Source organism: Phytophthora parasitica (genome assembly GCF_000247585.1).
Source record: "Phytophthora parasitica INRA-310 unplaced genomic scaffold supercont2.40, whole genome shotgun sequence".
Classification (NCBI taxonomy): domain Eukaryota; phylum Oomycota; class Peronosporomycetes; order Peronosporales; family Peronosporaceae; genus Phytophthora; species Phytophthora nicotianae.
Window position 1 is genome coordinate 474652 of NW_008649026.1, and position 10728 is coordinate 485379.

Below are 10728 nucleotides of genomic sequence, written 5' to 3' on the forward strand. Positions count from 1 at the left end.
TGGACCGTTACGACGAAGAGACGCATCAACTGTCCTCTTCTCGCTTCTTCGTGTTGTTCGGAGCGTTCAGGGATGTTTGTGCGCGGAAAATGCTGCAGCATACAGCTCACTTGAGCTCAGAAGAATACTCGCTCGCTGCAGCGGATGCGGAACCCACATCTCCACCGTCGGCGGAAAGCTTCAGGGGCTGCGATCTCTTGCGCACTGCTGCTGCTGTCGACGCAGTTCCGAGTGGACGCTACCATTGATGTCCCTGCGCAGCTGCATCAACTTCAGCTTCAGAACTCAGCGAGTAGAGGCAACGGAGACACTGCCGCGCCTCAAGTTGTATTGACGAATGTTCCGGACTCGCTATTTCAACGGCTTTCGGAGAAATCGGTGCGGTGGGACGCGTTATCGGGGTACCTCCAACGAGCGCTGCTGTGGGATGCAGGTCTCGTGATGACAAGTGAAGGTCGACTTGTTCAAGTCTACGTGCCGTGCGATGAGGACATGTCGGTCATCTTGACGACGTTTGAGGCGTTCCGGGGCAAGGATTGCCCGCTGGGGACGTGCGAGTCGACAATGCTGTACTTTGCAGAGTCGACATGTTCACGCTCGACCGTGTGGAAGGCAGCTCAGTGCGGCATCCACGCAAGCGAGAAGAATGCAACGGATATTGTCGATGCACAGTCGAGCTCGCTTTGGTCCGAAGATGGGAGTTTATCGAGCGTCCCGGATGTTCGACTCTACAAGCACAAGCTAAACGACAGCGCCGGGTCGGATGGCATTGAAGAAGTTGTGGGCTCCGATTCTACCGGTAACTACACAATCGAGGCTGACGTCCTCTTCACAATAAACCAAATTGAACTGTTCCCGGCCACGATCGAGAGCTGTCCAAGCGATCCCTTCTTCGTCGCGCCGTGCATACAGTTCTACGACCTCCACGAGTCACCTGAAAACCCTTGGTGTCTTCCGAAACGCGGTGGGTTCGTTGATCTATGGCTTGATAGCGAAATATCGGGCGAATTGATGGCATCTGATAACTCCACAACTCCTGCATCGTCCCTCTCCAACGATGTCTCCACGGGTATTTCAGGGGAATCCGTTATCCTTGTGGTGCTTTTCATCCTGCTGGCAGCAGCCGTAGGAGCGCTGTTCGTAGTGCACGTCAACCGCATGAAGAGAGACGCGAGGATTGTCGAGTCGTCTCCCACAATCTTCGAGAGCGCGACGACAATGCGCTCAAAGCGCCGAACAAACGGTACACGAAATATGCTCTACAGTTATCGAAACTCCTTGAGTGAGTCTCGACGACGGCGGTCGATAGAATTGACAACCTTTTGCGCCGACGCGAAGATCGCATCAAGGCGCATTGCGTACGACAGCCTCACCTTTGACAGATTAATTGCACGCGGGGCTAACGGCGAAGTTTGGCGTGGCACCTGCGGCTCGCAAGTCGTGGCTATCAAGCAGCTTTTGCCCGAGAAACGTCACGATGAGAGCCATGTCATGCTGTTCTCCAACGAAGTACGACTCGCGTCCTCTCTCGAGCACCCTAACATTGTTCGGTTTGTGGGTCTGTCCTGGAATCGCGTGTGTGACTTGTGCATCGTCTCTGAGTTCATGGAGCAAGGAGATTTATCCGTGCTACTCAACTCCAAGAGGGGAGACGAACTCACGTGGGGCAAAGAGAAATTGGGAATCGCTACGGATATCGCCGAGGCTCTGGCTTATCTTCACGGCAGGCAACCGATTATCATCCACCGCGACCTCAAGTCGCTGAATGTGCTGCTTGACAATCGACTACGTGCCAAACTCAGCGACTTTGGGCTCAGTCGCGAGCGCTCGTCTGACGATACGATGACTAACGGTGTGGGTACTTTGCTCTGGACAGCGCCCGAGATCCTGCGCGGCGAGGCTTACAGTGAAAAAGCCGACGTGTATTCGTACGCCATTGTGCTGTCCGAACTGGACACGTGCTTGCCGCCCTTCACGCTCAATACTGAGGTGAGCGAGCGCCGTCTGACCACGATGCAACTCATGCACCTGGCCACGTCGGGCGAAGTCTCACCCCAGCTGCGCGACGACTGCCCCATTTCGCTGCAGCAGCTCACTGCAGCCTGCGCCTCCTTTGAGCCCAACCAGCGGCCCAACGCCCTGGAGATTGTTTTCACGCTTCGCAACATTGCTCGTACCATGAAGTTTGACGCCGCCAAGAGCGCGTAGCCATTCGTTTTCCTAGTGATGAAGCGATCGTACCGCACAAAAGTATCTTTTGATTTAAGTTGCATCCAATGGTGTACTAGTATCTGAAAGGCATTAATGATGAAGCCAAGTGCTTGAACGGAGAGTTTATCGATGCAGCTGTTCGCCAAGTCGGCTTCAACAGGCAATCAGAACGACCCAAACTTTTGCACAAACGCCAAATCGCCGCGTCTGCCAAGTCGTCGCGGTCCGAGGCAACACTTCAACGATTATGTTTGGAACATTCGCCACAGCTTTAGCTTAAATCGTTCTGTGGAGTTGAAGAGCGTATTGAATACACGTAGCACTTCACGTTCGTTTTGCACGACAGGCTTACCAAGAAGCGATAGCCAAGGTGATTAACTTTCGCCATAGAACCCAGGACGACAGCCTACCCGTTTATACCCGAAAGACAAAGAGGGAGCAAGATCTCCCCATCCTCCATATTCAAGTCAAGTAAAACCGACATCGTGCACCTCTCTTCCAAGCCGGTGGTGGAATTGGATTCCGAATCCAAAATGCATCGACTAGCAATCACTGGAGCCGCAAGTTTCGGATGAGATCGTCTCTAACTTTAAATGCAGTCGGGCATCGTAAAGATCCGATACACGTACTGTGTCTTCGACTGCGTCTTCGAAGCAACAATTCTATTGCGAATGCGGCGTAAAATGACGAGTCCCACATGCAATTCAAATACCCTGAAAATAAGAGTCTCAGAAACTAACAAGTGCACGAGTACGGCTTCGAAAACCAGACCAACCTCATTGACATTAGTTGGAAAACAGGAACGACAACTCCATCCATATCGCAAGCTGGCGCCTTAGTACTCGAGGGTCGATTACGAGACAAAAAAACCCTTCGACAGCCTTATTTTCAAGGGTGTACACGTGATATCGGCCCGGCTACACCAAGAAAGCCGGCCGCCGTCACTCTAAAACAGGAACTCTGCCACTCACGTCGCGGAGACATTGGCCACTTCCTCTCCCAGAATCGCATGGTTCCGGTGCGGCGGCGCGGCGCCTTCTTCCTGTTGTCGCGCTATCGGCGGCGCCGACGCGTGCCCGTGTGCACGGCGCTGTGTCTCGTGTGTGTTTTGCTTCTCTGGGGGGACTGCCAGGCCGCGGGGGACCTCGTGGGGCGGCTGTACGATTTGGAGACTTCAGGCAGTTCCGCGACCAAGCTCTCGCTCAGTTCCAGCGCGCTACCGAGCGCTGTAGCCGCCAGATTATCCAGCTACTCCCTCACATGGAGCGAACTGTCAGGACTCATGCAGCGCGCACTACTGTGGGACTCAGGCTTCGTGTTCGCGTCGCCTGTAAGCTCGTCCTCGTCCTCGAACGAAGCGGACGACGTCAAACTCGTACAGATCTACACTTCATGCAGCCAAGGAATGGGGGATTTATTACCAGGCTTGGCAGAGGTTAGAACGCTCCAATCTACAGGAAACAGCAGCAACTGCGACGTACAGGACTGCGGAATTATAGGTCATTTCTTGCCGACGAACTGCCCCGTGGAGAGCGTGATCCCGCTCACCAGGTGCGCAGTGCACGCGTCAGATATGGACGGACAGAATCAGTTTACAGGGGTCTTCTGGGCCGAGGATGGACGCAGCAACACTGTACCTGAGCCAGTGTTAAGACGACACACTCCAGTAGACACAGAGCCCAGTGAAGCGCTCTTCGCTGTGCACTTATCAGAGACCAGTTTTACAGGAACAGAGTCGTGTCAGCCACACACAAACTTCATTCTGCCATGTCGAGGCGTAGCAGAAGATGTGGTCATCACCAGCAGCAGCGGGAGTGTCAGCTTTACAGCAAATGGTAGCGGCTTTACCGAGGTGGATCTGTGTCCAGCGTCACATGGAGCAGCTATGAACGCGTGGCTGGAGCTACGGTCCACCCCGTCACCCGGGACCTTCTCAACTACAGCCATTGTACTGCTGTCTGTGGCGATGTTGGTTTGTATCGGACTAGGGGCCTCCGTGTGGTGGCTCAGTCGCTCTCGTGCTTGGCTACAGGACGCATACGACCGAGTGATACTGGAGGGATCTTATGATGACGGCTGCTGGTCTCCCACCTCGCATCTTCTCGGAGGACCACTGGCTCCATCGCTGGCTGTGGCTGGAGCGACAGATGAGGAGCGACTCACTCCTATGGAGGTTTTCTTCGGAGCTCGACCACGCAGTCGACGCTCGCCAGGCATTCACGGTACTTCAGCACTTGTCGCCACGACGCGCGCCGAGATCACGCTATCCAACGACCAGCTGTGTCGAAAGAGCTCTATCCTGCGCGCCTTTGTGTCGGACCCGGCCATTGTGACCAAACGTATTTCTTTCGCACAGCTACATTTCTTAAGACTGCTGGCTAAAGGAGGCAGCGGTGAGGTCTGGTTGGGACAGTATGAGGCTCGGTATGTGGCGATGAAGTGCTTGTTGCCTGCGAAACGTGAAGATCCCGAGGCCTTGGAGCAATTTGCAGAGGAGATTAGGATGGCCTCGTTATTAGCACATCCGCGTATCGTGGCTTTCTGTGGTGTGGCATGGCAATCGCTTCTGCATCTCTGTGCTGTGACAGAGTATATGGCACGTGGTGATCTTGAGAGTCTATTGGCCAACCCGGTTGCCCAAAAGGAGCTGAGCTGGAGCAGAGAGAAGCTCACGTTGAGCAGTGATATCGTTGAAGCGCTCGTGTACTTACACTCGCTGGTTCCTGTCGTGATTCATCGTGACTTGAAGTCTAAGAATGTGTTGCTGGATCGACGATTACGCGCCAAGTTGAGTGATTTCGGACTGAGTCGTGAACGATCCGTGGAGGACACGATGACGAACGGTATCGGGACTATTTTGTGGAGTGCACCGGAAGTCTTGGAAGGCAAGCGCTACGACGAGAAGAGCGATCTTTTCTCGTTTGGTGTGGTATTGTCGGAGATTGATACATGTGCTCTACCTTACGGGTTTAGTCGCCACGCCAAAATGCGCAGTATGCAGATCGTCCATCTTGTGTCCGAAGGCAAATTGTTGCCCAACTTCCGTGACGATTGTCCACCAGCAATTCGCGATTTAGCACAGCGGTGTTTGAGCTTGGACCCGGCAGCTCGTCCAACGGCAATGGAGGTCGCCTTCGAGCTTCGCTCTACCATTGCACCACAACTCCTGCAACAACCAATGGCCACGGTGGTCGATGTCGATGGCAGCATTATATCATCAGCGTCGTCTATCAGTGTGGCAAACATTGAAGATAGTGTCGCACCACCTCCAACGCCTAGAAGTATCGACGAAGACGCAACTTTAACAAAGCCATAGCGCGAGTCTTAACAACTCGCATAGGAAACCTATTAATTTATGAGAACAAAACAAACCTTGTAAAAAAAAAGTGAGCATTTCCATCAATAGCTGGGGAAACGGAAAACTTGTCATGATTAGCTTGTGGTTGATTTTTGTTGCCACTTTATCAACGCTATGGAGACAACCAGCGATGAAAATGAGTCCTCGACGCTTGACACGGTGCGCGAAGCTCGACTGATCCGTCGAGTGCCGATTCTGGCGCATGTTGTGAAACAGGGTCTGTGTTCGGAAGGCCAGTTGCTGCGAGCGCTGGAGCTCGTGACTTTTGTTGATGGCGAGTACATTTATTGCCAAGGCCAACCTGGACGTGACGTCCTGTTTATCGAAGAAGGCAAAGTTTTAATCACTCAGCGACGAAGATCTCGAGCTATGAGCACCGTCCGACCAGTGGGGTTTATACCCATGGACAGCTCAGGTGGCGTTGTCTTCACTCGAAGGAGCACGCGAAAACGTTCACAAGTTGAAGCTGAAATGGAAATTCAACTGCACAAACACGAGGAACTCGAATATTTCGGCGAAGAATCACTGTTGCAAGGATTTGTCGCGAGAGTTCTCAATGCTGTGGCAAGTGGAGCTGTGACGTGTTTCATGTTGCCAGAGGCAGCTTTTGCCAGGTTATTAGCGCCCGTGCACGAATTAATGTTGCATCGCCACTTGTTACGAATGCACGGAGTGTTGGCCAAGCAGCGATTATTTCAGCACTTCTCAGCACGTCAACGGCAATTTCTCCTGGATCATTGTACAGTTGAGCACTATGAGGAAGGAGCAAGGATAATTCAACAAGGCGATAAAGACGACGATCGGTATTTTATTCTAGCCGAGGGTGAAGCTGACGTCGTGCTGGATGAGCAAGTGCGAGAGTTTAGACGTCCACAAAGCGCATTACTTAGCAATGGTGAGCTGCAAGACGTCCAGGAACAAGAAGAAACGGGCATAAGGACGTCGGTTGTCTGTCGAAAAACACTTTATCAAGGATTTGGTGAGATGGGAATTCTATGTCGACCTCGAGCAACGCATGTGGTGGCTGCAGGAAGTGTTATTTGCGTGGCAATTTCACGAAAAACTTATATTGGAGCGTCACAATTGCTTGGCGTTGGTGGGGTTGATACCGACGCAGAAGCACTTCTTGCCATGTCGCTGATGGAAGAGTGGGCTCTAGTTGTAAAAACTCGCAATTTGCACTTAGCAAACCCGTTGGTATCTCGGTATCTGGAAACTTTTGTGAAAAAGTTCAAAGCGGCCTATATGCAAAAATTTGAAGGCAAAACACTGTACTTGGATCTATTACGACGAATGCATGCTGATCCCACATTAGCCGACGAATTCCCTTTCGTATCCGACCGAGTGGCTTGGGACCAGCCGACGTCTTCACTCAGTATTACGCGAGCTGAAACTCGGCGAGTGCTATCGTTGCTTCCAGCTGACCGCTCTCCTTTTGAGATCAGCTTCGTGGCTCGCTTACTGGAGTCTACAGCCTTTGTCGATAAATTCGATCGCCCTTCTCATGTGGATAAACTTGCACTTGCTCGCGGGGTCGGTCGCTATGCAAATTTTCTCACTGTTCAAAAGGACAAGTTCCTCTTCAGACAGGGGAAGATCGAGAGTCGCGCTTTTCTCATCTTGAGAGGTAACATCAGCATCGTGAACGAGGATGTCAACACGCTCCAGCCAGGATTAACCGTTAAACAGTATGACGTACTCGCAACACTGTCCGCTGGGGATTCGTTCGGCGAGTTGTCACTTGTTACTCGCCTGCAACGATCAGCCTCCGCTCTGGCGGCGTGTGAAGCTGATCTTTTAGTACTCGAGCGAGCTCATTTGCACGCTTTAATGGATCTGCTACCTGGTGTATCCGTTCAACACGCAATGGTACAACGAGCTGAATTTCTTGCGTCGCTGAGTTTTCTTCGTGATAGTGATTTTGCCCAGTGCATTCGAGTGGCACACGATCTCCAGGACCAATTCTACGAGCCGCGTCACATTTTTCTTCAAGAACCGGTGCATTTGCGTTCACTATACATTGTGAAAAGTGGCGAGGTGGTTGTTTATCTGCGTCGAATGGTTCCTATCGCTGATATCACGGTGACGTCTGGAACTAATGAGTCTGCAACAACAAAAGAAGTGCTTGTTCGAGTTGCAACAATTGGCCCGCAAGAGTTTTTCGGAGTAGCAGTTGCGAGTGCGAGTATGCTAATATCTAGTACCTCAGTCAACGGAGGAATCGCCTCCACTGCTACTTCTCCGTCTCCAAGCACCAACGCTCCACCTTCATCACCCCCCTCTCCAAAACGACCGGCGTCTCCACCGAATGCTCAACACTACGTTGCAGCTACTTTAGCTTCAGTCACGGCAACCGGCCCAACCTCACCAACTACCAACACGGATTTTGCCAAAACCGTCTTCATGTGCTCAACCCGCGTACAAATGCTAGAACTCTCTGAGCGTGGGTGGAGACGACTACCGCTGTCAAGTCTGCACAGTATCCGCAACTCTTTGCTCGAACGCCATCGCTGGAATCTGGAAACAGTGGAAAAGCAACAGCAGCAAAACAATCCTACCTACTTTGTCGTGGACAAACCGTGGCAGCCCATCATCCGCCCAAATATTTCCACGACACCAAAGAAGCCGAATGGAGACAATGTAGATCCCCAAACACGAGTTCTGGAGGCTGCACCTGCAACTAAACTAGCTCGACGAATTCAGGACAAAAAGCAGCAACAGCAACAGCAAGGACACAACAATGCGGTCTCCCGACTGTTTTCTCCATCTCCACTAGCTCCAATTAATAAGCCTCGCCAACCTGGTCGACTGGCAATTTCACCTACAACGACAGTATCAAGTCGTGGGTCGCCAATTTATGGCACGAGTCCATTGAAATCGACTTCGACTGGGTTGGCAGCATTTACTCAGAACAAAACTTTAGCATCACCACTAGGGTCACCGTCACTCTTATCACCAACTCGTGCGGCGCAATTTGGGCCAAGTCTTAGTGGATCTTTTCAACCGAAAAATGGGACACTGGCATCCTTGGCAAGTCCTTCACACGCATATTTCACGCAGCCAAGCACCAGCATTGCACCAATAGTGTTGTCTCCCCGCCCACCGTTAAAAATGCCAATTCCAAATGGGAATCCAAGTCCGCGGCAAGTTCGAGAAGACGACACACAGCAACGCAGATCAAGCACTACTCCTCTGCAAGACACAGCGAGAAATGTACAAACAGCAAGAGAAAGCGACTGCAAGGCCATGTGGAAGCTGCAGCGAAGCCCCTCCTTGAAACAATAGAGCCACATTGCCATTTTCCATTTGCCACAAGCCACATTTTGGCGTTGAAGATGCCTTCATCCCATCTTCCAAGAGCCACAGTGAAAGTGGTTGAAGAAAGTGACTGGTGTTCATTATTGGACATTTTTTTTTCATTCATTCCCCAAATTGCCACGCAAATATGAAAACGATAGAAACGGCAGCGTTGGTGCCGCCGCTGGGCACCAGTGTGCCAGTCACGGAGGCATTGCCCACCCCTACGGCGCGCTTCCGTCTGCAGTTCACCGACGACCGGCGCACCAAAGAGCTGCGCTGGGTCCTCTTCGCCTGTACGTCAAGAAAAGCGTCTCTTTTCATTGACAATAATTGTATTTGTCACTGAAAAAAATAGCTTTTAACCAAATCTTGTTTGTGAAATATTGTAGCGACTCAGCGCGGTGCAATTGGCAAGCTCATCTTCACTTTGGAGAAGAATGGCACGGCTCATGTCAAGTCAGTTGTGGTGAACAAGGAGTTCCGCGGCTTGGGCTTGGCCCGCGTGCTCTATCTGGCCACATTAGCCACATTAGAGGAGAAACAAGTGAAAGCGCTCTACTTGGAAGCCGAAGAGGACTCCAAACGCTACGGAAAGTTAGTCGGCCTCTATCGAGGCTGGGGCTTTGCCGAAATGCCCGATGCAAAAGTTCTTTTCCTTTACAACGGCAACGACAGTCTTCGCAAAGTGCCGATGGTGTCTGTGTTCCAGAAAAGCACTTTCTTTCCAATTCGACCAAAAGAAAGCACTTGGTTCTGCATGATGACTCTGCAGACACAAGACGGCACGTGTCTGGTGGCCGGAGAAGACGGAGACATCGAAGTCTGCCCCAAAAGTTACGGGTGCATGTGGCAAACGCTGCTCGGTGCCATGGGCGAAGTTTTTCTTCGTAGTGTCCATGGCAAATTCCTGTGTGTGGAAGAAGATGGCACGATTTTGGCCGATCGACGCTTGAATTCCACATGGGAAACGTTCCAAGTTGTGCCACACCATGCAGAGAATACTGGAGGTGTGGCACTTCGCACTTTCCACGGGGGTTATCTGTGCATTGATCCAGTGGAAAAGCGTGTGGAGGTTACTGATCATCCCGTCCCATGGGATGGCGGTGAAATCATGTCGTTGGTCTGCAACAAAACCGACTCGCACCCGCTTTTTGCCAGGATTATGCGGAAATATCAGACCACCGCGTTCGTGAACAGCCAAGTTGCGAAGTATGGAGACTTGCAACATGCGCGGATGTCAATTCCAGAGGCGTGTAAGTGCGTGATGGAACTCACAGGAGACTCGGAAAGGGAGAAGAGCTGGGTCATTAAGTACATGTTGGCTACGGCTGCTGCTGTGAAGCAGGACGGACACCCAGACTGGCTGCAACTGGCAGTTTTCGTTCGTGCACTAGGAATGATCTTCTTGTGCTGGACAGACGACGACAATGCTGTGTTGCGTAGTATTTCAGCACAGGAGTGGATGACCAAGAACTCGACATGGGTAGTTGGCGAGCGAATCCCCAACTCGATTCAATTCCCGGAGCTCAATGAACTGAATTTGGACCATTGCAACTGCGAGAAAAGTGGCGGTAACACTGCTAGCCATTGCGGATTGGACAATGTGTTGCTGCCTTGGACTCCGGACGAATACCTACACCGTGTACTGTTTGTTAACAAGACTTCGTTGCCTGCAGAAGCTCTGGATGCTGTGCGCTTCTGGTCCTTGAATACATGGTACGAACAAGACAATTACGACGAATTCTGCGCACCTCAGGACATGGATACGAAGGAGTGGATCTGCTCGCTTGGCAAAATAGCATGTGTTCCAGATGCAGTGGTACAGAATGGAAATTCAACTGCACAAACACGAGGAACTC

The 10728-nt window shown here is 51.7% G+C and overlaps 4 protein-coding genes across 4 annotated transcripts; all 4 read left to right on the forward strand.

The window, feature by feature from the left end:
• Nucleotides 1-6: 6 nt before the first annotated feature.
• On the forward strand, nucleotides 7-2316 carry PPTG_14169 (TKL protein kinase). Its single transcript, XM_008911156.1, has one exon. It carries the CDS (start codon nucleotides 145-147, stop codon nucleotides 2206-2208), a length of 2064 nt encoding a protein of 687 aa, XP_008909404.1. The 5' UTR covers nucleotides 7-144; the 3' UTR covers nucleotides 2209-2316.
• Nucleotides 2317-3149: 833 nt separating this feature from the next.
• PPTG_14170 (TKL protein kinase) lies at nucleotides 3150-5631 on the forward strand. The gene has a single exon (XM_008911157.1). The coding sequence runs from the start codon at nucleotides 3221-3223 to the stop codon at nucleotides 5525-5527; it is 2307 nt and encodes a 768-aa protein (XP_008909405.1). The 5' UTR covers nucleotides 3150-3220; the 3' UTR covers nucleotides 5528-5631.
• A 52-nt stretch (nucleotides 5632-5683) lies between these two features.
• PPTG_14171 (hypothetical protein) lies at nucleotides 5684-8854 on the forward strand (the record flags this gene model as incomplete). The annotated part of the gene is made up of 1 exon (XM_008911158.1): nucleotides 5684-8854. One exon carries the CDS (start codon nucleotides 5684-5686, stop codon nucleotides 8852-8854), a length of 3171 nt encoding a protein of 1056 aa, XP_008909406.1.
• Nucleotides 8855-9014: 160 nt separating this feature from the next.
• PPTG_14172 (hypothetical protein) lies at nucleotides 9015-10668 on the forward strand (the record flags this gene model as incomplete). The annotated part of the gene is made up of 3 exons (XM_008911159.1): nucleotides 9015-9162; nucleotides 9259-10585; nucleotides 10641-10668. The coding sequence occupies 3 exons, from the start codon at nucleotides 9015-9017 to the stop codon at nucleotides 10666-10668; spliced, it is 1503 nt and encodes a 500-aa protein (XP_008909407.1).
• Nucleotides 10669-10728: the final 60 nt, after the last annotated feature.

What these genes read in the sequence shown, in the direction of transcription:
- PPTG_14169 (XM_008911156.1), top strand. Translation starts at nt 145, where the DNA reads ATGCGGAACCCACATCTCCACCGTCGGCGGAAAGCTTCAGGGGCTGCG.
- PPTG_14170 (XM_008911157.1), top strand. Translation starts at nt 3,221, where the DNA reads ATGGTTCCGGTGCGGCGGCGCGGCGCCTTCTTCCTGTTGTCGCGCTAT.